At 36.8% G+C, this 27,649-nt stretch overlaps 1 protein-coding gene across 9 annotated transcripts in view; it reads left to right on the plus strand.

The window, feature by feature from the left end:
• Positions 1-27,649, plus strand: part of KALRN (kalirin RhoGEF kinase) — a 1,044,937-nt gene that overhangs the window by 653,131 nt on the left and 364,157 nt on the right. For all 9 annotated transcript variants that reach the window (XM_074214684.1, XM_074214682.1, XM_074214689.1 and 6 more), the window contains one exon: positions 16,464-16,630. In XM_074214684.1, the coding sequence (XP_074070785.1) occupies positions 16,464-16,630 (167 nt within the window). The remainder of the gene's footprint in view (positions 1-16,463; positions 16,631-27,649) is intronic.

The following is a 27,649-nucleotide window of genomic DNA, read 5'->3' on the forward strand; positions in this document are numbered from 1 at the left end:
ATCCATCCTCTCCTATTTCCATGACTTTGTACCAATTGTCGCCTGTACCTGAGATTCTCTCAGACCCTTACATCTAGGTTTCCAAGGTGTTGCAGATCCTGGCTCCCGGGATCTGTGTGGCAAATTTCCCTGAAAGAATACAGGGTTTCTCAGAAGGCATATGAAGGACACAGAAGCATCATCAATAACAGCAACTAACCCTTTGAGGGTTGTGAAACATTTTTCCTATATTCTCTCATTTGAGCCTCACAATGGCCCTTGGAGATAGATCTCCATTTTACAGATGTGGAAACTGAGACTATTGCTGTCCTTGTAACATAATATTATCACTGTTCCAGCCCTATGGTATATGCTGCATCTAGCATGGCAGTATACAAGCTAGCCAAATACCCTAGATTTTCACCAAGGACACACAGTAAATGGAGAAGCATAATAGACAGACACACAGGAATGATACCTGAGATAACTACATGCTAGAGCAGAGGCAGTTCCCCTGACTTTTATTCTGTCCTTCCTTCCAAATTTCTTAGTTTCATAGTTTAAAGACCAGTTTAAAACTAGCTCAACTTTATTTGAATTCACTGCTTATATCCATTCTTAGATGGGTTGACAGTTTGATGGGTTTGCTGGGGCTAGTAAAATAATACAGTCAAAAACAGAACTAGGTGGTCATTTTCTCCACCTCCACCCTATTTTGCAGATGAGAAAACAGAGACCCATAGAAGGTAAGTAACTCAGCCAAGGGGGTATCAGAGCTGAAATTTGAACCTGGGTCTTCCTGAGTTCAGGTCTGATATCCTATCCAAGAGACTACCACTGACTACTTGCTACTGACTGATATCATTCTCTTCTTTTAAAGCCCAATTCAAACTTCAGTTCTAGAGAAAAATAATATTCTTCTTCATGCTACTTTGTGTGATCAGATGAGTTCATATTGGTAATGCAGTTAGCACAGGACTTATTACATAAATGCTTCTCTGTCTTTGTCTCCCTTTGTATACTTCCCAATGCCCTATATCCTTCTTATATTCTATTTTATATTCTATTTATTTGTGAACTGGTCTTATCCCCTTAGTAGACTATGAGCTCTTTAGGGCAGAAACTCTGGTATTTCACGTCTTTTCCATCCAGTATTCTGCTTAGTAAATTGCAGGTGCTTAATAGATGTTTATTGAGGGATGGCTAGGTGGTTCAGTGGATAAAGCACTGGCCCTGGAGTCAGTAGTACCTGAGTTCAAATTCAGCCTCAGACACTTAATAATTACCTAGCTGTGTGACCTTGGGCAAGTCACTTAACCCTATTGCCTCGAAAAAAACTAAAAAAAATCAAATAGATGTTTGTTGAATTAAATCAAATAGATTAGAACAGATACTGATCAAAGAAAACCGCATGCACTATATTTGGAAGAAATGTCAGGTGCCATTTAGTTCAATCTCCTCATCTCACAGATTAGAAGCCTGAGTCACAGAGAAAGTTAGTGACTTGTTTGAGATCTTAGAGATATTATGCATGAGGAGTCTTAAAATTCAGTTCCTCTGCTCCAGAAATATTTGTAAGATCAGCTGCCTACACATTTAGCTAGCTAGTTACATATAGATGACTATATCTAATATTTACTTATTAATTACATGTCTAATTATATAATTACTAATTTTTAGAACTATTGATTAAAATATCTAATATTTACATAATAAATAGATTTTTGTTCTTTATCAGTTGTGTCTGACGTTTTTGTAACCCAATTTGGGGTTTTCTTGGCAAAGATACTGGAGTAGCTTGCCATTTCCTTTTCCCTGATGAGGAAACTGAGGTAAAAGGGCCAAATGACTTGCCAGGGTCAAACAGCTAGTAAGTGTTTGAGGTTGTATTTGATCTCATGTATCATCCTGATATCAAACTTAGCTACCCTGTTAAATAGTAATAGTTACTATATAGTATGCCTGTTGAAACAGCATGGTCAAGTTCAGGTATGTTCAACCTGACTCATTGGGCTGCAGGGATCCTCCAGGCCCATTCAAGGGGCCTTACTCATAAGTTTATTATTCTGCTCCTTGGTGGTGTGGGTTGCAGGTGGTATGGATCGAATTCATGAATGATATTGAATTTTGCATGTGACCCCTCCAGGGCCTGTTGCCTGTTGCTGCCCAGAACTAAAGGATTGAACACCCCTGGATATATAGCCAGCCTTAAAGTCCATGAAGACCTAGGTTCAAATTCTGCTTCTGATACATCCTGTCTGTTTGACCCTGTGTAGGTCACTTAACCTCTCAATGCCACAAGCAAATTTCTAATGCGCTAGTACATCAGTTTCAGTTGTTCATAGATGGAAGTGGTTTCTTCACCAGGAGTATACTATAATAAAGAAAATAATAGATTATATCTCAAAAGAAAAAATAGACTAGTTTTAGCTAATCAGTTAAAGATAAATAAATAAGTAAATTGTTTACATGTTGTAAGTTGAAAACAGAAACCCACATCTTGAAAGGACAGTAGAAATCAAATCCAACTGCCGTGTAACCTTTGGGGAAGTCACTTAACCTTGGTTTGTCTCAGTTTCCCCATCTGTAAAATATAGATAATAACAACACCTAATTCCCAGGGTTGTATTAAGGATTAAATGAGAAAATAATTGTAAAGTGCTCAACTTAGTTCCTGGCCCAGGAGATTCTTAATAAATATTGATTTCCTTCCCTTCCCTCTTCCACATCTCCTTAAGGTGAGAACAGAAATGTCAACATGGTCACAAACTATTCATATGCTGAAAATTAATGGACATTCTCCACTCAATATTGTTTAGCTGGAGAATACAATTAGAAGATAAATAGGTTTGGGGAGCAGTGACAGAGTGAGGGGGGATCCCTGAAGCTTCCTATTTGTTAAGAATTAGGCTGAAGAGAGGCATCATGTGTACTGCAGTCAATCCACAATGTTATTCCTTTTATTAAAGACACTGAAATATATGATGAGGCATCAGCCTAACCCATCTCCTCCCAGACGCAGCTCTGACTGGAATCAGAATGAAATGAGATGAGGCAGAAAAGTCAGAGGGAGAGCTTGTCTTGGGCTCCCATCATAAACAGCTGCCCTGATTCCTACTGATGAGTTCTCACACTTGGAAAATCTATTTGCATGTTATATGTGATGGGGGCGAACCATAGCTTCACCTAAAAAGACACATCATCCTAGCCTAGCATACTAAACACCAGAGACAGATAGGGAATGAAAACCAAGTGGAATAAATCAGCTTCGGAGTCTGGTCGGGGAGAAAATCTCCAGCTTCCACAGAAAGACCTTGAATTACATTTCCAGATGATCAACATGAGGGATCAGGGGTCACCCCAGTGCCCTGAGAGCTAAAAGTGCTGAAGGTTTTCATCCTTTTGCATTTGTCCTCCATCTCAAGCAAGGGGGATACCTGGTTTGACCCTTTGACCCTTTGGTCATCAAAAAAAGGATAGAGGAAGCTGGCAACCCAAAGAATGTGTCTATATAGCTACATGCACACATATACACATAACACAAAGGTTCGTACATATTAAATAAATAGCTCCATATTTCCCTTTTATATCTATGTGAGACAAAGATATGTTTATATATATATACTAGAATTGTATATAAATATAAATATAAATTATATATAAATATATAAGTATATGTGTGTAGAAGAATATATCAACACATATATATGTGTTTATAAATAGATATTTAAATACATACATAAAGAGGTAGATTTATGCTGTCTCTATGTGTATATGTATATATGTGTATATTTTTACTTTTGCATAAATATATAAAATATAATCCCATCACATTTATATTTAAACCTGCATTCAAATATACACATACATATATAAAAATGTATCCCTATCATGTATAACCTCTGTATGTTTGTATAAATACCTTTGCATTTATATATATATATATATATATATATATATATATATATGTCTCACACAGCTATAAAAGAAGCTGATATTTGGAAATATGCTTTTAAAATATTAGAAGGTATTGAAACTTTAACTATATGAAGCCAAGGAGGGGGAAAAATCCATTGTCTTTGTAAAGAACACTTGCAAAGATGCCTTTCTTATATCCTAAGAATAAAATCCCTTTCATTTTTTAGCAGCAGCATGTTTTTGTACCCTCTTCAGTCCTAGAAAGCAAGTACCTAGAGTTAGGATTACAGATTTCCTTGAGAGAGTACATATGCTAAAAATTTGGGGACAAGATCAGAAAATAAAATTAAAACTAATGAAGATTTTTATAAAAATTAGTGAGATTGAACAGTTACAAAGGTTCTTACTCTAAAAGGTGGTATTTGTGTTGTTTTTATGAGGAAGAGGAGGAGGTTTTTATGAGAGGTTGGGTACCTCCAGAAACCAATGGTTAGCTAATAAATGCTTAGCAACCAGTCTTCCAAAGGAAAAAATAATAAATTCACAAGCCACTTTTAACTTAATTGACATTATTAACATTTTTTTCTATCACATTCTTAAGTCCAGACTATTGGTGTCAAACTCAAATAGAAACAGAATCGCTAAATTGTGCATAAGGATCTCTATGGACTATCTATGTTTTATTGCATTTTTATTTATTTTGGTAAATATTTCCCAGTTACATTTTAGTCTTTTTCAGCAGTACTTGAGAGTTTGGTATTTGATCAAGGCAACTAATAAAATAATAAATGTTATATGCCATATATGATGAGGGCAAACCATACCTTCACCTAAAAAGACATATCACCCTAGCCTCATCATCACATCCTCCATCTCCTTCCCCCCAATCCAGAGACAGCAGTTTAGAGAAAGTTTAGGATAGGAAAGAGAGGGCTGGTTGTCAAGTCTGCCTCCTGAACTTACTAACTTGACTTACAAACTCTGCCTCCTGTGACCTTGAACAAGAGTCTTCTCTCTCTCTCTCTCTCTCTCTCTCTCTCTCTCTCTCTCTCTCTCTCTCTCTCTCTCTCTCTCTCTCTCCTTCCTTCCTTCTCTTCCTCTTCCTCTTCTTTAGAGCTCAGTATCATAGAATCAGAGATTTAGAACTAGAAGTAAACTAAACTTAGAGGTCATCAGATCCAGCACCTTCATATTATAGATGAGAAAACTGAGGCCAAGAAATGTTCAAGGTCTGAGTGTCTGAGGCAGGATTTGAACCTAGGTCCTCTGAACAAGATGCTATTTTCTGATGCCTGCTGCAGGGGATCCTTTTCACATCTCCACTCCTGTGAAAAGATGAGACGAGCTCTAGCCTGAACCTGAATCTTAAAGGGATATCATTTCTCAGAGGAGCAAAGAACCATTATATTCCTTCATGAAGACCTCTGACATGTGAATGAACTCCTGGCTGCCTCTCTCCAGAAGCCAGAAGCCAAAATCACATAGAACAAACACAGAGTAGAACATGAAGGAACAGAGATTTGGCAAGCTTCTTGATCATTTTCTTCACAAAAGAATGTAAATCTCAAAGAGGAATGTCTGTCTTTGACAACTTTGCACCCATGTGATTTGGTGATCACTTTCCCCTAAATGCTTTCTCTTTCCTTAACCAGAGTAGGGAATTATCATATCTGCTGGATAATCCCAGAGCTATGACTCTGTCCCCACATTCATTGCTAATATCAAAAGAGACAAATGACTGATGAACAGGGACCAGGAAAACATGAATACCAGTGGTTGGGCAAGGATGGCAATCAGGAAACAAGATTCATCAGAGTTAGGAATCAAAAGATAAAACAACAACAACATATATGTATGTAAAATATTTTATCACAGTATCTGACATATAGTATATCTAAGACTTATAAACTTAGATATATTGTATTTCAGAAATTATATTAAAATATTATCTTATTTGATCCTCACAACAGCCCTGAGAGTTATATACTGTTATTATGCCCATTTTTATGGTTGAGGAAATTGAGGCAGAGGTCAAGTGACTTACACAGGATCATATAGGTCACTGATATCTAAGGCCAGATTTGATCTCAGGTCTTCATGACTACAATCCCAGTCCTCTATCCACTGCACCAGCTGATATCTGGAAAGGACCTTAAAGACCATTAACTCCAAACTCCTCATTGTATAGAGGAAGAAAAACCCAAAAGGATTAAGTTGCCTAGGCTTCCTCAGGTAACAAATAGTAGAGTAGGATTCCCTTTCCATGATATCAGGCTGCCTTCCAAAGGAGGAGACCAGAGGCAACATGTTGGCAACAGAAAAAGAATCTTGACAACTGAGCTGACTTTTTGTCTTAAGATCTAGAGCCTCATTGTGTATATTATTATTTCCAGAAGGAGCATCCCAGACCCTACTGGCAATCAAGAGTTCCTGTGTTAATCAATAAATTAGCAACTATTAAGTGCTTAGTATGTGTCATACATGATACTAAATACATTGGCTAAATACAGAGACAAAAACTGTCCACCCTCTCAATGAGCTCACATTCTCATAGGAGATAGATATGATATCTGGGGGACAGAGAAAACAGAGACAGAGAGCATGGAGGGTAATCTGCAAAGGGAAGAGCATGTGGATAAGGTAGAGAAAAACTTCTGACATATGGAGACCCAAGGCTTATTTAGTCAGAGAAGTCATCAGTTAAGGTTGGCTATCATTTGGCTCTTAGGAATGTGAATTAATGGTGGGTAAATTTTGTTCTTTGTGTGGTAAAACTTTAACATTGCAATTTTCTTTAAACTGAAACTCATTTAAAATCATTTAAAACTAGAAAGAGAACCAGTGTGGAATAGTGGATAAAGAGCTGGCTTTTGAGCTGGGAAGACCTGGGTTCACATCCTGCTGTGTGACACTGGGCAAGTCTCTTGATTTCTCAATGCTCTGCCAACTCTCAAACTGGGTAATGGAGAAGGTGCCATTTTTCATTAATGGAGGAGGTCTCCTCACTCCCTATACCAATGAAATCATAGTTCCAGTACCTAGCATTTAAAATAAGAAAGTCTTTAGCATACTTTATCTCTTTTGAACTTCACTCTATAAGGGACAGGAGAAGAGGGAGAAACTGAGATCTGTAATTCCATTAATGTAGAATATGTTGATTGAAGAACTCTTTTCTCATAAGACTGATTGTAGCTAGGTGGCACGATAGATAGAAAAATAGAACCAGGGGTACCCGAGTTCAAATCTAATCTAAGACACTTACAAACTGTGTGACTGTGGGCAAGTCATTTAAACCTATTTGACCTCAGTTTCCTCTTCTGTAAAATGAAATGACAAGCTACTCTAATATCTCTGCCAAGAAAACCCCATACAGGGAGGTCACAGATAATCATGTCTAAATGATAAACATGTCTAAAGGGACTCAACAACCAACAGATTGAGAGCAGTTCTACAGTAAAACCTTAGAAAGTTGCCTGGGGGCATTGAGAGATTTTTGTCTTGCCCAGGTTAACATAGCCAATGTTACCAGAGAAAGGACTTGTACCTATTTATTAATACCATTTTTTCAGGAGAGAACACTGAAACTAGGAAGGGTCAGATGGTTTGCCATTGGTCCCAAGTCTTTAAGTATCAGAGTTAGGATTCCAACCTAGTTCTTCCTGATGAAGTCTATCACTGGTGCCAAACTGTGTCTCTGACAAGCAGACAGTGTCTCCTGCATTTGTGGTCTCAGAGAGGAGGTCATGAGTGTAATGATGTTGTAAAGATATTTTATGGACTCTCATTTTTCCTGTTTTTATGGGGATACTTTTATTGGGCATTTTTCTACATTGTTCTTGAACAAGCACATTTGAAATGGAATGGAATGGAATATTAGAGCTTTTAAGGTATCTTAGGGAGGTTATCTAGTTTACAGGTGAGAAAATGGAGGCTTAGAATGATTAAATGACTTCCCAAGGTTATATAACTAATTGTTGGAAGATTGAAGACTAGAAAATTGATCTGACTTAGTTCTTGTTTCTCATATTGTACTGTGATGACAGTTTCTCAAACTCACAAATTGTTATTAGATTATTGTTTAAGAATTCTAACTGTCCTTTCCCCCTCTTTAATTATTTCTACCCAGAAAAAAAAAATGACAGCTAGGTGTGCCATGAATAGAATGCAAGGCCTAAAATTAGGAAAACTCATCTTCATGAGCTCAAATTTGAGTTCACTTCTTAGCTGTTTGACACTGAACAAGTAATTTAATCCTATTTGCCTTGGTTTCCTCAACTGTAAAATGAACTGGAGGAGGAAATGGTGAAGCATTCAAATATCTTTTGAGGAAAACCCCAAATAGGGTCATAAAGGGTTGAACATGATTGAAACAGCTGAAGAACAATAACATTTCTGACAAAAAAAAATCTTTCCTAGATAAAGGGTATTTGTTTTTATCTTAAAAATCCTTGGTAAGGACTTCCAGCCAAGATAGCGGAGAGAAGACAAGCACTGTGTTAAGTCCTCCTCTTTGCCCTCAAAAAGAACATGAAAGAAACCTCTTAACAGAAATTTGATTGACAAAACCCAGAAAGAGAAGCTAGGAAAAGAACATCTACCAAGAAGGTCTGTCTCAGAGGATCATGGGTGAACCAGGAGACAAGAGCAGAGGATCAGATTGGGGACAGCAGCTGGGAGAAGCCAGAGGGCCAACCTCAGCTGTAGAGACTTTGGTGAATGGCCAGTGAGAGATTCAACTTTAGCTTTGAATTCTTTGGCTGGGAGGGGAGAGGAGCTACGGGAGGGTGAGTTCCAGTGCAGAGTTTGAACAACCAGCTGGGCCTGGGACCTGAGATCCATACATTCAGTGGAGTCCTTTGCCAGAGCCAACAATAAATAACTCCCCACCCCCTCAGGCTAAGGGTGTGCAACAGAGTACACTCAAAGGAAAGAAATTAACTCCCTCCGCAAGGACTCAGTACATTATTCAAGGTCAACTCAGACCCTGCTGCTGAGAGCCCCAAACACTCTGGAGAAAGCAACCAATGCTCCCTACTGGTTGGCCCTTGGAATTACTAAGCCAAAGTGAACAAAGCCTCTAGGATCTTCAAAAGCAATCCTCGAAGAGACAGTTGCCCCCCCCCCCCACAAAAAAACAAGATCCTAGAAATATGAAGAAAGGCCATTAAAAAGGGGGTCCCATGAAGAAATACTTAAAAGAAATAGATTCTAACCCAGAGAGATCTAGTACTTCGGAGGAGAATATGAATTGGTCCCCAGCCCAGAAAGACTTCCTTGAAGAAATCAGGAAGGAGCTTAAAAATAAATTGGAAAAATTGGGAAAAGAAACTCAAGAGAAAATGAATACCTTGCGACAAGAAAACAAATCCTTGGAAAATACAATTGGACAAATAAAAAATGAGAATAACTCAGATCTTCAATTGGGCACATGCAACAAGAAAATGATTCTCTCAAAACTACACTTGGACAAATGGAAAACTCCTTCAAAAATAGAATTGACCAACTGGAAAAGGAGTTGGAAAAGGTAAATGAAGAAAATTCTTCTCTAAAAAAAGGATGGAATCGGTGGAAACTAATGACTTCATGAAACAACAAGATTCTATTAAACAAAACCAAAGATTGGAAAAAAAATAGAAGAAAATGTAAAATACTTCATCAGCAAAACCACTGACCTCAAGAACAGATCAAGAAGGGACAACCTGAGAATTATAGGCCTTCCTGAAAACACTGAAGAGAGAAAAAGCCTGGAGTTAATATTAAAGGATTTAGTGATGGAAAATTGCCATAATATCATGGAACCAGAGGACAAAATAGTTATTTAAAGAATACATCAATCCCCTCTGGAAAGAGATCCTAAAATGAAAACACCATGGAATGCTGTGGCCAAATTCCAGAACTATCAGATAAAAGAAAAAGTCCTGCAATCAGCCAGAAAGAAAAAAAATAAATACCAAGGAGTCACAGTAAGGATTACACAGGATCTGGCTGCATCAACCTTAAGAGATCAAAGGGCTTGGAATGAGATATTCCAAAGAGCAAGGGAGCTTAGAATGCAGCCAAGAATCTACTATCCAGAAAAGCTGAGCCTTCTCTTCCAGGGAAAAGATGGACATTTAATGAAATGGGAGACTTCCAATATTTCCTGGTGAAAAGACCAGAGCTAAATAAAAAATTTGGACATCAAACAGGAGGCTCAAGAGACACATGAAAAGATAAAAAGAAAGTGTAAAGAAAAAAGAAAAAATATATTATCCAATAAGATGAAACTGACTATATACCCACTTGGGAGAAAGGTTCTCATAACTCTTGAGAATTGTAACTCTATTAGAGAGAATATATTTGGCCAGAGGTGATGGATACTCATAACTTTTCTGTGATTCAGATAGAATGATTTAAAAACATTACTTCCTTGAAAAAAGGGGACAGTAAGGAGGTGGGAGGATGGAGGAGACTGAATGGGGTAAATCTCATTACATCAAGAGGTACAAAAAACCTATTGTGATGGAGGAGGAGAAGGGGACGTGAGAACCACCTGAATCTTCATCTCATCAGACTTGGCTTAAAGTTAACTTAGACACACTCAGTTAAATTAAGAAACTTATCTTTCAAGCATTAAAAGGGGAAAAAGAGGAGGGGATACAGGGAGGGGGAGAAAAAGGGGAACTAACAGAAGGAAGGGAAGAAGGGGAAAAGGGAAAGGGAGGGTTGATATAAGAGGCTAAACACACTAAAGGTGGCAGTATTCAGAAACCAAACACTGGGGAATATGGATAGAGGGAATAAAGGGGGAAAATACAAACATAAGGAAGATAACATGGAGGGCAATAAAAGAGTTAATAATTATAACTTTGAATGTGAATGGGATAAACTCGGCCTTAAAACATAAGCGAATAGCAGAGTGGATTAAAAACCAGAATCCTACAATATCCTGCTTACAAGAAACTAATTTGAAGCAGAAAGATACATATAGAGTAAAGGTAAAAGGTTGGAGTAAAATATATTTTACTTCAGCTGGAGTGAAAAAAGCAGGGGTAGCAATCCTTATCTCTGACAAAGCAGCTGCAAAAATAGATAGCATTAAAAGAGATAAGGAAGGAAACTATATCCTCCTAAAAGATACCATAGACAATAAAGTAATTTCAATACTAAATATGTACCCAATGATATAGCATCCAAATTCTTAGAGGAGAAGTTGAAAGAGCTACAGAAAAACATAGACAGCAAACTCTACTAGTGGGAGACCTCAACCTCCCACTCTCAGATTTAGATAAATCTAATCATAAAATAAATAAGAAGAAGGTAAGGAGGTAAATAGATTTGTTAGAAAACATAGATATGATAGACTTATGGAGGAAATTGAATGGGGATAGAAAGGAATATATTTTTTTCCTGCAGGACATGGCACTAACACAAAAATTGACCATGTACTAGGGCATAAAACCTAATGATCAATTGCAAAAAGGCAGAAATAGTGAATACATCTTTCTCAGATCATAATGCAATAAAAATCATAAGCAATATTGGGCCAGGGAAATATAAGCCCAGAACTAACTGGAAACTGAATAACTCATTTTAAAGAATGAGTGGATCAAGCAACAAATTATAGAAAGAATTAATTATTTCATCCTAGATGACAATAATTCAACAACATACCAAAACCTATGGGATACACTCAAGGTGGCTGTCAGGGGATATATTATATCTTTAAATTATTACATGAATAAATTAGAGAAAGAAGAAATCAATGAACTAAATATGCAACTAAAAAATTAGAGAAAGAACAAATTAAAAACACCCAATTTGGGGTGGCTAGGTGGCACAGTGGATAGAGCACCAGCCCTGAAGTCAGGAGTATTTGAGTTCAAATCCAGCCTCAGACACTTAATAATTACCTAGCTGTGTGGCCTTGGGCAAGCCACTTAATCCCATTGCCTTGTAAAAGCCAACCCCCCCCCCCAAAAAAAACCAACCAACTAAATACCAAATTAGAAATTCTAAAAATTAAAGGAGAAATTAATAAAATCAAAAGCAAGAAAACCATTGAACTAATAAATAAAACCAAGAGTTGGTTTTAATAAAAAACCAATAAAATTGAAAAATCTCTGGTCAATTTGATTGAAAAAAAAGAAAGAAGAAAACCAAATTGCTAGTAATATAAATGAAAAAAAGGTGAACTCACCACCAATGAGGAGGAAATTAAAGTAATAATTTGGAATTATTTTGCCCAACTGTATGCCAATAAATTTGACAATCTAAGTGAAATGGATGAATATTTACAAAAATGTAAGTTTCTCAGATTAAATGAAGAGGAAATTAAAAACCTAAATAACCCTGTCTCAGAAAAAAGAAATTCAACAAGCCATTATTGAACTCCCTAAGAAAAAATCTCCAGGACTAGATGGATTCACAAGTAAATTCTATCAAATATTTAAGGAACAATTGGTTCCAATTCTATATAAAATCTTTGGAAAAATAGGTGGAGGTGGAACTCTGCCTCTTTCTATGACACCAATATGGTGCTGACACCTAAACCAGGAAGAATTGAAACAGAGAAAGAAAATTATAAGCCTATCTCCCTGATGAATGTAGATGCAAAAATCTTAAATAAAATCTTAGCAAAATGATTACAAGTTATCACTAGGATAATACATTATGATCAAGTAGGATTAATCCCAGGAATGCAGGGTTGGTTCAGTATTAGGGAAACTGTTAGTATAATCAATTATATCAACAACAAACCTATCAGAAATGATATGATTATATCAATAGATGCTGAAAAAGCTTTGGACAAAATACAGCACCCATTCCTACTAAAAACAGTAGAGAGTGTAGGAATAAATGGATTGTTCCTCAGAATAATAAGCAGTATCTATCTGAAACCATCAACAAGCATCATATGCAATGGGGATAGGCATTCCCAATAAGATCAGGGGTGAAACAAGGATGCCCATTATCACCACTACTATTCAATATTGGATTAGAAATATTAGTTTCAGCAATAAGGGAAGAAAAAGAAATTGAAGGAATTAGAATTGGGAAGGAAGAGACAAAACTCTCACTCTTTGCAGATGACATGATGGTATACCTAGAGAATCCCAAAAAATCATCTAAAAAAACTACTAGAAATAATTAGCAACTTTAGCAGTGTAGCAGGATATAAAATAAACCCTCATAAATCCTCAACATTTCTATATATGGCTAGCAAGATACAACAGAAAGAGCTAGAAAGAGAAATCCCATTCAAAGTGACCTCAGACAATATAAAATACCTGGGAGTCTACCTACCAAGGCAGACTAAAAATTTTTTGAAAACAATTACAAAACACTTCGCACACAAATAAAATCAAATTTAAATAACTGGGCAAACATCAACTGCTCATGGATAGGTCAAGCTAATATAACAAAAATGACAATTCTACTAAAACTAAACTACTAGTTTGGTGCCCTTCCAATCAAAATCCCCAAAAATTACTTTAACGAGTTAGAAAAAGTTGTAAGTAAATTTATATGAGAAATAAAAAGTCAAGAATTTCCAGGGATTCAATAAAAAAAAGTGCAAAAGAAGGTGGCTTAGCCTTACCAGACCTAAAATTATAATAAAGCATCAGTCATGAAAACTGTTTGGTATTGGCTAAGAAATAGAGTGGTGGATCAGTGGAATAGACTAGGTGCAATAGCAGGAAATGATTATAGTACTCTGCTGTTTGATAAACCCGAAGAGTCCAGCTATTGGATAAAAATTCTCTCTTTGATAAAAACTGTTGAGAAAATTGGAAGTTAGTATGGAAGAAACTTAGATTAGACCAATACCTCATACCCTATACCAAGATAAGATCAAAATGGATACAGGATTTAGACATAAAAAACAATATTATAAGCAAACTAGAAGATCAAGGAGTAATTACCTGTCAGATCTATGGAAAATGAAGCAGTTTATGACCAAGGAAGAGATGGAGAACATCATTAAAAACAATCTAGATAATTTTGATTACATTAAATTAAAAAGCTTTCACACAAACCACTGTAACCAAGATCAAAAGAAATGTAATAAATTGGGAAACAATTTTTACAACTAGAATTTCTGACAAAGGACTCATTTCTAAAATATACAGAGAACTGAGTCAAGTTTTCAAAAAAAAACAAGCCATTCCCCAATTGACAAATGGTCAAAGGATATACAAAGGCAATTTACAACTGAGGAAATCAAAGCAATCCATAGTCATATGAAAAATTGCTCTAAATCACTACTAATTAGAGAAATGCAAATTAAAGTATCTCTGAGGTACCACCTCACAGCTCTCATACTAGCTAACATGACCAGAAAGGACAATGATCTATGTTGGAAGGGTTGTGGGAAATCTGGGACACTAATACATTGTTGGTGGAGCTGTGAACTCATCCAACCTTTCTGGAGAGCAATTGGGAGTTAGGCCCAAAGGGCAACAAAAATGTGTTTGATCCAGTAATACCACTACTGGGTCTTTACCCTGAAGAGATGATGAAAAGGGTAAAAATATCACTTGTACAAAAATATTCATAGAAGCCCTGTTTGTGGTAGCAAAGAATTGGAAATTAAGTGAATGCCCTTCAATTGCGGAATGGCTTAACAAACTGTGGTACATGTATGTCATGGACCACTATTGTTCTACTAGAAACCCATAGGGATGGGAATTCAGGGAAGTATGTAAGCATGGAAGTATTTGCATGAACTGATGTTGAACAGGATGAGCAGAACCAGAAAAACATTGTCCATCCTAACAGCAACATAAGGGTGATGATCAACCTTGATGGACTTGCTCATTCCACCAGTAAAACAACCAGGGAAAATTTGGGGGTATATGCAATGGAGAATACCATCTATATCCAGAGAAATAACTGTGGAGTGTGAACAAAGACCAAAAACTATTACCTTCAATTTAGAAAAAAAAAAAAGCACATTATCTTATGTAAGTTTTCTATCTCTTATACTTTATTTTTCTTCCTTAAATATATGATTTCTCTCTCATCACATTCAACTGAGATCAATGTATACCATGGAAACAATGTGAAGACTAACAGACTGCCTTCTGTGGGGGTATGGGGGAGGGAAGCAGGAATTGTTGGGGGAATTGTAAAACCCAAAATAAATAAAATCTTTCTTAAAAAATCCTTGGTAGGGGTGGCTATGTGGTACAGTGGATAGAGCACCAACCCTGGAATCAAGAGTACCTGAGTTCAAATCCGGTCTCAGACACTTAATAATTACCTGTGTGGCCTTGGGCAAGCCACTTAACCCCATTTGCCTTCCAAAAAATCCTAAAAGAACAAAATCCTTGGTAAATATTCTGATTAGAATAATATTTCCTCCACTTACTGAAAATGAATTACTTGGATTTTGTGTAAATTACTCATTGTATCATACTTTCCAGAATAAAAGAAGATAACAGACTTCTGAACCAAAAGAAACTTTAGATATCATCTAGTCTATTTTGTAGATTAGTAGACTGAGGAATGAAAAGGTGAAGTGAATTGCCCAAACTCAAAAGCTTGTTAGAGGCAAAGCTGGGACTAGAACCAGGTTATGAAGGGCCCTGTTCAAATTTCTCCCTTCTCAATTTGTGAGAGGAAGTTAATTAACAATTTATCAATTAGTCAACTAACATTTTATTAACTGCCTAGGTTATAACTGGTTCTGGGACCAGTTACAGGCACAAAATGGAGAGGCTTTGCTTCTAAGGAGCAAAAGGCGGGGATGATAAGTTGTATGTAGACAAGCAAACACAAAATAAATACAAAGTAAAAACAAAGAAATTAGAGCTGGGGGAGATATTCAATCACCTGGAAGGTCATAGATCTTGACTTAAAAGTGATCTCAGAAGTCATTTAGTCTTTTAGTCTTTGGTCCTTCACTATATTTGAAGAAACTGAAGTCCAGAGACTTGGCTAAGGTCACATAAGTAGTAAACTTCTAGAGGCTGTTTTGAATTCAGATCCTCTGATACCAATGGCAATGCATTTTTCACTATTCCAGGAAAGGCTCATATAAGAAAGAACACAAATTGGAAACACTTTTTGGAATGCATTTCACCTATGAAAGGGTTTGGTGTTTGCTGTGGAAGGAAAGGGAATATTGTCCCAATCTCTATCCCTCCCCAACCCAATAATCTACATTTGATTAATCTTAAAAAAGACTATATAATGGTCATCTGTCCAATTTCTAAGAGGGAAGGAGATCAGAAGAAGAGACTGGAATGAGGAAGGTATCAATTCTGAGTCCTAAATGTGGAAGTGGTTTCACGTCTCTGGGTCTAGGATTTTCCTGTGTAAAATGGAGAGGCCAGAAAAATAATATCTAAGGTCCTTTGCAGCTTTGTATGTAATTCTTTGGAGAGACAAGAGTCAGATTATTTTAGGACTGGAAAAGTACTCAAAAGACTATAGATATCAAACAGGAAAGAGTCTTCAAGATCTTCTATCCCAACCCCCTCATGTTACAGATGAATAAGCAAAGCTCAGATTGATAACACAACCTCTGGTTTCTAAGCAGTCCTGGATTTTTAATAATTTGTTTTGTTTTTTTTAATCAGGAATCGAGTTAATCTGTGAAAAGGACATTGATCTCGCAGCGCAAGTACAAGAGCTCCTGGAGTTTCTCCATGAGAAGCAACATGAATTGGAGCTTAACGCAGACCAGACTCACAAGCGTTTGGAGCAATGCCTGCAGCTCCGGCACCTCCAGGCTGAGGTCAAACAGGTCAGCCTGGCCCTGGCATCTCTCTACTCCTGAATTCCTACTGGACTAAACAGATGGGGAAGGGTGGGGCCTTTGTTAACATCTCTTTATTCTATTTAAAAAGTGGATTACAACAGATTCCACTTAGCAGATATTTTTAGAACCTTCCTATTTGCTTAGAAAAGGATTCCTCGCAGGGTTATTTTCAAAAATTTGTTTTCTCTGGTTCATTTGTTGGTTTAAAGATCCATAAATTGATTGGGTAGCTAGGTGACATGGTAGTTAGAAAGCTAGACTGGAATCTGGAAGAGTTATCTGGTCCAGACATTTAATTAATGTGACACTGGACAAGTCACTTAACCTTATTTGCCTCAGTTTCCTCATCTGTAAAATGACTTGGAGAAGGAAATGACAAATCACACTAGCACCTTGCCAAGAAAGCCCAAATTAGGTCAAGAAGAATTAGACAAGACTAAGAACACACAATAACAACAACAGCCACGACAACAACGACAACAGAAATTGACTGGTGAAATTGAAGAAGGAGCATGGCAGAAAGAACAGCACCGAGGATAGCTCCAGGAACTGAGTATAGGCTAGGAGTCTCCTACACTCTTGCATGTGCAGTAGAGTCCATCTTATCTAACATCAGTCTTTTGTAGTGAATAAGATGTGACCCAGTTATAGAAGAGAGAGAAAATCAGATGGCTTGACTTCTTGACTCTAAACATTAATTTTTCACATTCTTGAGCAAATGACTTCTTCACATGCCTGACCCTGTTTCTTTGTAAAATGTAATAATAATAATAATAATAATAATAATAATAATAATAATAATAATAATACTGACCTTACAGAGTTGAGAAGAAAATTTGAAAAATACTCAAGAGTATGCGTCATCATTATGGTCAAAACGAATCAAAGGCCTTAGGGTTAAGTTTTGACCCTGATATTTATTCTCTGAGTAACCTTAAGTAAGTGACTTAAACTTTCCTTGCCTCAGTTTCTCATCTCTAAAATGAAAGAATTTGACTAGATAATAGACTAGATAACTCGAATGTCCCTTCCAGCTCTGATTCTGGGTTTCTGAGATTCTGCTCAGTATGGATAGTTTTGGGTCTGTCTACTGCCTTGGGCCCTTAAGTTTCCTCTGTGCTTGTTCCTACAACAGCACTGTCTTAGACAAACATTGAGTGACTAATTGCAATTTAATTCTAAAGAATTAAAAATCAATTTCTGATCATCAGTGAAGATGATTCAATTTGGGAATAATACAGGAGGTCCCCAAAGTTATAATGTAGCTATTAAAACTTAAAACTGCACCAAACTTTTGAGACAATCTGCAGAAGGCTGCACAAAGGAGAGATTTGGTTTGAATGTGAAGGCATTGCTTTAAGCCACAGGAAAAATGCAAAGATGGTACAGAGGATCTGGAATTTGGAGCTGGAAAGGACCTTAAAGATTATCTAGTTTTAGATCACCATTCAAAATGATCTAAACCATGGTTTTACAAAAGAGGCCCATAGAGATTATTAAGTCACTTGCCCGGGGTCATATATTAGTACTGAGTGCAGCATAGCTCTTTGAACCTAGAGCTACTAACTCCTTAGAATCAGTCAAGGCCCCTACCTTCAAAGAACTTAGAGCCTTGCTGTTGATGAGCTATGTCCAACTCTTCATGACCCCCCTGTGGCGTTTTCTGGCAAAATACTGGATGGTTTGCCATTTTTCTTCTCCAGCTTATTTTACAAATGAGGAAACTGGGGTAAACAGGCTTAAGTGAGGTCACACAGCTAGTAAGTACCTGAGGCCAGATTTGAACTAGAAAGAAGAATCTTCTTGACTCCAGATCTAGCACTCTATCTACTGTGCCACATAGTTGCTCCTACTTAGAGTCTCCTAGACTCCAAGATAGGATAAACTACTTTTAAAACAAACTAGGATATAGTAAATTCATAGAAAAGCTATAAAGCAACTGCTATAAGGCTAAGAAGAAAACTAAAGTATTTCCAGCAAAGAGAAATCAAGGAAAGATTCATGGAGTAATCTAAGAAGTCTTCCTAGAAGAATTCCTAGAGAATTTTCTCATTGTCTGAATGAATAGTGGGAAAAGAAAACTCGGTGACCTTTGACAGGGAGAGAGGGTATAAGACATATCCTGGGATAAAACTCAGAAATGGGAGAGATGTTGATGGAATAAATGGGATTCTCTCACACTTAGGAAAATGGCTAAATTGGTATAATGTGAGAGAAATTAAGTGTCTACTTTGTGTCATTCAGGATCTTTGGTAACTTTCCCCCCTTAGATGGAGAAATAGGAAATATTGAAGTCTCCTTGACTATAATCTTACCTCCACATGAACTGTTTTCAAAATCATATCATGTGGGATAGCTAGGTGGTACAATGGATAGAGCACTGGCCCTGGAGTCAGGAGTACCTGAGTTCAAATCTAACCTCAGACACTTAATAATTACCTGGCTGTGTGGCCTTGGGCAAGCCACTTAACCTCATTGCCTTGAAAAAATTTTAAAAAAGCAAAAAGACAAAAAAATGACATCATAGAAAGACTATAGATTACAGAGAAGATAGTAACCCATACTGATAGAAGGTGTTTCCTCATTCAGGAATCCCCTATAACTAACTCCAGCCTTTATCTCCATTGCACAGAGATTGTAGAATTTAGGACTGGAATGGAACCCAGAGACTATCTAATTATCCTACTTGTTTTGAAGCTGCCTCTTGCAGATCTGTACACCTTTCTCATTTTATTTGGTTTCATTGAGTTAGTCAATAACCTCCCTCTTCACCCTTATTTTTCTCAGGTCTCATCTTACAATCCATATGTACAAAGCTGCCCTCTCTCTATCCAGCCCTCTCATCCATCTGAGTGGGAAGGTGTTGCTTTTTTCCCATTTAATTACTTCCTCTTTACTCCCCTTTTCAAACTGCTATTTTGCCAGGGAGAGTCTTCTTAGTAATGGGTACAAATTGTCCTTTCTTGTTCTCACCCATGGAGTTTTTAGTCTGAGCCCACATATGTCTACTGTGAATTCTTTGCTCATTTTCAGGACTTGTAACTCATAGAGGTCCAGAGCAGAAACAGAGCAGTTATGTTTTGAATTGCTATTTTCTGTTTTATTGATTTAGAACCACAGAATTCTGGGGTCAAAAAGGTCGCTCAGAGATTATCTAATTTAACTTGAAGCATGATCCCTTCAACCCTATCCATTTGATTGTCTCCAATCATGAATGAATGAACAATAAAGCACTTACTGTATAACAGACACTGTGCCAAGCATCAAGGATACACATACAAGCAAGACAACTTCTGCCCTCAAGGATCTTATATTTTAATAGAGAAGACAACATATGAAGGGGAGCAAGAAAATAGGGAAGGGTGGTACAGGTTATTAGAATCTTGTGACTTGGGGACAGAGCCAGATTGGAGATGAGTAGCTGAAGAAGATGGTCAGAGAAGAGACATCATGGTCTATAAATAACCAACAAGTGATGTGAAGCCCTAGTTCTGAGCAAGGTATGGTAAAACTCATTAAGGAAACAGAGACAAAGTCCAGATATATCAGAAAATTCCCAGAAAACACATTCTGGAGTAAAGAGGAAACATGGTGAAAGGAAGAAAAAGATGGGTTCTATATTACCTCACACCTCCTGAAGGGACTCTTAGATTCAGAAAATAAGTCCCTTTGAATGATGACATGAAACTACCATCTCATAGATAGTATTCCTCTACTCTAGAGAGGAATCTGTTAAAACAAGGATGTTTAAAATCTGGAGGGGGTTGGTATGCCATCTCCAGTCCTCCCAATCCTTATTTATTCACTGGACCCAGATGACTCCAAAGGAGAAAGTGAGACTGGTGACATTGACCAACCCTCTCTCCCTCAAATCCAATTCATAGGCATGTCATGATGTCACCTCCCTGATGTTATGGTCTTCTTCAAAAAAGGAAAAACAATAGCAAAAGGAATGTAAGGTCCCAGAATTGATCTCCCAGATCCTTGTGGTGATCCCTTCTCTACCTCTTCATTTTCACAAGACACCGCCCAAATAGAATGCACCTCTTTAGCTCCATTTTGGCACATAGTATTTAATAATTTTTTTCATTTCTCTTACTCATTACTATATGTATAGAAGACATCAAGGAATTCTAAGAAATTGAGGCAAGGAGAGAGAACCTGCTAAACATGAGGAACAGCTAGTCCAAAGGCAAGCAATCATGAGTGAGGAACAGCAAGAAGGACTGGAGCAGAGAAGTTCCTTGTTTATAGTCACAGATAGCAAGAAACATACCTATCATTTGGAACATAGGTTCCATAATCATAATTCAGTGATCATGACTATAAGTCATAATCTATACTATCTAATGGTTTTCTATACTCCAAGACAGCAACTATATAGATAGAGCACTGGGCTTGAAGTCAAGAAGACTCATCATCCTGAATTCCAATCTGGCTTCAGACACTTATCAGCTTTGTGACTCTGGGTAAATCACTTAACCTTGTTTGCCTCAGTTTTCCCATCTGTAAAATGAGCTGGAGAAGGAAATGGTAACTCTCTCAAGAAAACCCTAAATAGGGTCATGAAATATTTGTCACCACTAAAACAACTGAACAACAACAAACAAGAACATATTTTAAGTCTGCCAAGAAAGCTGTCACCATGATTTGATGTGTATCATACTAGACCTAAGGTTGAAGACTCCTAAGAGAAATGAAATACCCCAGAGGAAAAAGAGCTGGATCTGAAGTCAAAGAAAATCCTGGCTCGGTTACCTTCTACATGAGTGACCCTAGATGAATCCTTAAACTTCACTGGACCCCAATTTCCTGATCTATGTAATGACAGGCTTGTACTTGGTGGCCACTATGGTCTCTTCCAGCCCTTATTCTTTGATTATATGCTCTTCTGTCTCAAAAATCTGGAAATCATCTCCTATGACTATTACACCTATTCTTTGTAAAAGAACAAAAGACTATAGTCCTGAGTCTTAAGCTTCACCAACCCTTGGGAAACTTTTTTAGAGCACTAACACCATTTCCTAGAGTCAGTTTAACAGATTTTTTTCTTAAGTCCATTGAGTCAGGATCACAAAGCTAGTAAGTGTTTGAATCCAGATTTGAACTCAGGTCTTCCTGTCTCCAGACCCAGCACTCTATTCACTGAGTCCCCTAACTTGCCACGTAGCTGCCCACCTTTTCCTAGTCCTTACTTTCTTTTTTTCCCCATTCTATTCCCCCATCTCCACACACTGTATTACAGGGGCATATTTTTTAGGATTTATTTGTAAGAGGAAAAAACGTGCAATTTCAAAATTAATATAACTTGTTACTATAAGTGGAAGGGTATATAAAAGAAAGTTATCTCATAGTCTAGCTAGGTGGTGTAGTGGAGAGAGTACACAGTCTGGAGTCAGGAAGATTCATTTTCTCGAGTTCAAATCTCATCTCAGACACTTGCTAACTGTATGGATGAAGTTAATGAATCCACTTAGATCTAGTAAAACCCAAGCTTGCAGTCTCTTGTTGACTTCCCTCTAAACCCAAGATACTTGAAAACAATAGGAAGCAAAACCAACATCTTCATTTATTCCACTTTGAGACATGATGAATATCTGTGTAATCTGATAGCAAAAACAAGTCCATTTCAATTCTAAAAATTCATGGCAGTGATGATGGTAGTAAAACTTTGCATTAACATAGCACTTTCAAATTTCAAAAAAATGTTTTCACATAAGATCCTAGATAGAGAACTAGAAGGATCAGTGGTCATCTAATCCAATACCATCATTTTACAGAGGATCTAACTGAGACTGGAAGAAGGGAAAATTGAATGACTTATTCAAGATCATACAGATAGTATGTTTCTGATGTGGAATTTGAACCTAGGTCCTCTGACTTCAGAATATTCACAATGTCTCTTATAGCATTCTGCTTATGACTTCATCTAACTCTTCAAACAACCACTGGAATAGCTGGAAAAATTCTTGCTTTTCAGACAAGAAATTCAAAGTATTAAGTGATGGTCTAACTTGTCCCCATATAGGGGCAAACCCAGGGCTAGAATGAAGATTTCCTTCATATATAAACTCAGGGGTCTCTTGACCATAATGTAACATCTTAATTTTAATTAATTAATTAATCTTAACCAAACCTGACCTGGTGCTCCAGTAGAAAGAGGTGAGATGTCTATCACCAGAATACAATTCAGAACAAAAATTTTTCTTGACCTCAATTTTCTCAAGATGATTAACATAAGAAGATTATTGTCTTAGTAACTATCTGGATGAGTTGGATATGTCAGAGGGGTCTCAAAGAGACCACTTGTGTTACTTTTCTTTAGTCAACTTGCAATTATTCACATCAATGGAGAGGAACAGTGAATCCCAAAATAGCAGATGTGAAGTTATTTCCTTCTAACTTTCATAGACTCTCACAGTTGGAAGTGTATGGTGTTGTTATAGCAACAGCAGCAGATTTACCTTTCTAATTACATTCTTTTTCTAGTCAATATTGAAATGAGTCTACCTCCTTTGAACATACATCCACCAGGTGATGGAGGAAGGGTTGGCTCAGGAACCAATTTGTCATCCAGAGGAAATAAGATAATCTGCACATGGCTAATCAAGAGCTGACTGGCGCTAATTAACAGACAGTCCAATTCTCTATCCCATAGACTGGAGGTTAAAGTGAAGTCAGTCCTCTCAAGAAGCAAAGCTCTGAGAATGTAAAAATAACTGGGGTCTAGACCTGTTATCAAAGAACTTCTAGCCTAAAAGGAGAAATCACAGACATACCCACAACCATAAAGACACACACACACACACACACACACACACACACACACACACACACACACACACACATATATATATATATATATATGTATATATATACATATATATACATATATACACATACATACACATACTTATATATACACATACAGTTAGGTGGCAGTGGATAGAGCACTAAACTTTGAATCAGGCAGACTAATCCTCATGAGTGCAAATCTGACTTCAGACACTTAACTAGCTGGAGGACCCTATGCAAGTCACAAACCCTGTTTGTCTCAGTTTCCTTATCTGTAAGATGAATTAGAAGAGAAAATGATTAAGCACTCTAATCTCTTTGTGAAGAAAATGCCAGATGGAATCATGGATAGTCAAACACAACTGAAACTACTTAACAACAGACAAACTATACTTGTATTTGCACATATATGCACATAACATACAGAGGTATACAAAAAAATTATGTATAGACATTTCTGTGTATTATTTATAATACAAATTATATTATATAAATATTCATATTATATAAATGATATGTTTATTATATAAATTATATATTATATAATATACATAGGTATTATATAACATAAATATAATACATACTATTTATATATATATAAATATACATACATAATCAAAGCTAGCATATAAACAAGGCAAAAGAGGGGTCTGGACAAAGTTTTGTAAAAAAATTTTAGAGAAAGTCTTCCCTTTCTTCTAAAGAAAATCAGAGAGAAAGAATCTAGAAGTAGAAGAGACTTTAAAGACCATCTAGAATGCTTATTTTATATATGAGGAGTCTGAAATGACTTAACCAGAGTGACCTGGTATCAAAGCCATTGTGGAGAAGTTACAACCTGATGTAGGACATGTCTAAATTATCTAGGTCCTCTGGATGACCAGCTGGTTCCTGAGCCAACCCCTTCTTGAGGGGAGATGGATTTTAGCAGGAAGGAAGGGAAATGGCCTCAGTGACTATAAGGAGAAGGAGGAGGAGGCTTGGTAAAAACCCACACAGAGTATGTGCACAATAATGGCTCATCCTTGAATGATGCTTCATAATCTAGGAGTTACTTTCCTTGAAACAATGCTGAGATATATAGTGAAAATATTAGCATCCCCATTTTACAGATGTTGAGATGAAGATTTAGAGTTAAAGTGTTGGATGCTGGAATAGACAGATTCCAGGGCCTTTCATTCCTAACACTAATTTTTTCCAGAACACCTCTCTGCTTTTCTAATGAAGAGAAATGAGACTGGAAGGATGAAACAAGGCCAGATTGAGGAGAAATGAAATGAGGCATAAATGCTCACAGGCAGCAGGGCACCCTGTAGTTGTTTGATTAAGAGAGTGATATGATCAGAGTGGAACACGAGGATTATTTTGGCCTCTATGTGAAGGATGAATTGGAGGCGAGAGTAAAGACAGGGAGACCTATAGAAATTAGTAGCTAATATTTATGTTCTTTAATATTTACAAAGAATTTTGCCTATTTATCTTCTTTTAGGCTCACAACAGCCCTGGAGGTAGTTATTATTGTTATCTGTGATTTACAGGTGGTAAACAAAGGTTAAATGACATTCTCAGGGCCATACAGTTAATAAGTGACCGAAGCAGAATTGGAATTAAGGTCTTCTTGAATCCAAGTGCATTTTTTAACTACTGGCTCACTTGCCTTCAACTAACTGGGAAGTTATCACAATAATCTAAGCAAGAAATTCTGAGGACCTGGACTAGAGTAGAAATAATAAGAATGATTAGAGAAAGGATGGATATGAGAGATAAGGTGGCAAAAATGCATCAAAGTTGACAACTGATTGGACGTGGAATAATTGTTGGAGGAGCTAAGAATAAATGATATCTCTGACATTTGGGGTCTAGATGACCTGGGTGAATGGAAGAAGACAGGTCTTGGAAGGGGAGGATGATTTTAGTTTAGACTGTGTTGAATATGAGTGGCTACAGGGACATTCAGTTGAAGATGTCCAACTAATAGTTGGAAATGGAGTTCAAGGGACAGATCAAAACTAGACTTACAAAGATGAGAGAAACCCACATAAGAGAGATAATCAAAGCCAGAAGTGTAAAGAATTAAGAATAGGGCTAAGGACAAAGTCTTGAGGACTCTGCAAAACAGATTACAATTATCCCTTCCACATTGCAGAGTTAGGGGCACCATGCTCCTGCCATCTGGAAAATTCATATAAAATTTTTTGACTCTCCCATCGCACCAAAGAAGTCTGATTTTTTTCTTTTTCTTTTGTGGGATGTTTATATTACCTTGCTATAAAATGTGGGTTAAGTATTTGGTTATAGCCTCTGTCATCTACTGGTCTTCAGGTATTATCTGCAACTTCCACAAGGCTCCCCTCAAATTCCCATTTAATTAATGCCAACTTGTGCTATATCAAAACCACATGTCAAGATGTGAAAGGGATAACTATATAAAGTAATATATATATGTATATATATATATATATATTTGTGTGTGTGCATGTGTGTATAGTTGTGTATATATGTATATGGACAAATACATATATAGATATAGTTATAGATATCTATATCTAATGTATATACCTGCGTAAATGAGAGGGAGCTAATTCTCCTGTTAGTTTAAAAGCCCTTTGAGAAAATAGAGGTCACAAAAATAGAAGGAATAATTATATATGTGTGTGTATGTATATATATATATATATATATATATATATACACACATACACAAATATTTTCATATACATTTATATTTTATACTCTTTTATGCTCACAACAGCCCTGGAGATAGATAATATTGTGATCTGTGATTTACAGGTGGCAAACATAGATTAAATGACATTCCCAGGGCCATACAATTAATAAGTGTCTAAAGCAGAATTGGGATGAAGGCATTTACACACACACACACACACACACACACACACACACACGGAAAGGAGTTGATTCTCCTGCTAGATTAGAAGCTGTCTGAGGAAAAGATCAAGGCCATATTTTTCTTTGCAAGTTTGTCTTCTATATCTATGATCGCTAATCCACTTAACACATTGTTAGTGGTAGGAGAAAAGTAAACCAGAGAAAGAACAGTCAGAGAGGGAGGAGGACTAGAAAAGAGAAGTATCACAGAAGTCAAAGGAGAGTACGGTCAAAATGTGAGATCATTAATAGTGGCAAATTCTTTCGAGTAGTCCAGAAGAACCCCAAAAATAGGATTGTGCTTGGATGCTCCTGGCTCCAGGATCGGTGTTCCATCCATTGCACCACCTGGCCATACCTACAATAATAATAATAATAATTATTATTATTATTATTATTATTATTATCTTTCATTTTCATTTTCATTTTTCCTCTCCCCTTTATTGCCCATGTAGGTCTATATATTTTGGGGGGAGGGGCTTTTATGTTTACTCTTAAACAAGAATATTTTAGTAATGTATAAAAACCATTATTTGTACAAAATAAGAGTAAATAAATAAATTTAAAAAAACAAAAAATTCTTAAGGAAAATTTTTGGAAAATTAAGCAGAGAAGAAATAAGATGGAAATCTAAGAAATTAGCTTAGTGGACCATGTTTACAGCAGTTTAGGAAATTCCTGGAGGTCTGCACTAAGAACTACTACCATTTGTAATGACTTGGGACCAAGTACTACCATGTCCTAGCCCAGGAATTAATTCTCCTGTCAGGATAGAGTTCTTTACCTAGGTGATAGGTTTACCCTAGTTACACAGAAAGGTTTGGTATTTGATAGAAGCTGGTAAAGCAGAAATATTGATCTAGAAGCTGTTGACATATAGGCTGAAAGAGCTAATTGAGAAGTCAGTATTGATCAATGGGACTAAGTTCAAATACTTATTTCTTAGTCTCTCTCTCTTTCCCCCCCACCTCTCTCTTTTCTCCCCTCTCCCTCTTCCTCTCCCTTTTCCTCTCCCTCTCCTCCTTCTCTGTCTCCCTTTCTCTCCCTCTCCTTCTCTCTATCTCCCTTTCCCTCTCCTTACTGTCATAAAAAAATTCCCCCAACTGAAAACTTGTTAAGAAAGGAGAGGTAAGGATGAATAGTAATCAATTTAGTGAGAGTGTTTTGTTTTTGCTTTTTTTTTTTTAACTCTACTGGTACAGCTTGAATCTAATCTTTTTTTTCCTTGAATAACATTATTTTAGAATTGTATTACACTGGAACTTTGTAAAGTGAGTTGTGGTACAAGGATATTTTTGTTGTCATTGATTTGCTTTAGAA

The sequence above is a fragment of the Macrotis lagotis genome, chromosome 1, assembly GCF_037893015.1.
Source record: "Macrotis lagotis isolate mMagLag1 chromosome 1, bilby.v1.9.chrom.fasta, whole genome shotgun sequence".
NCBI classification, from domain to species: domain Eukaryota; kingdom Metazoa; phylum Chordata; class Mammalia; order Peramelemorphia; family Peramelidae; genus Macrotis; species Macrotis lagotis.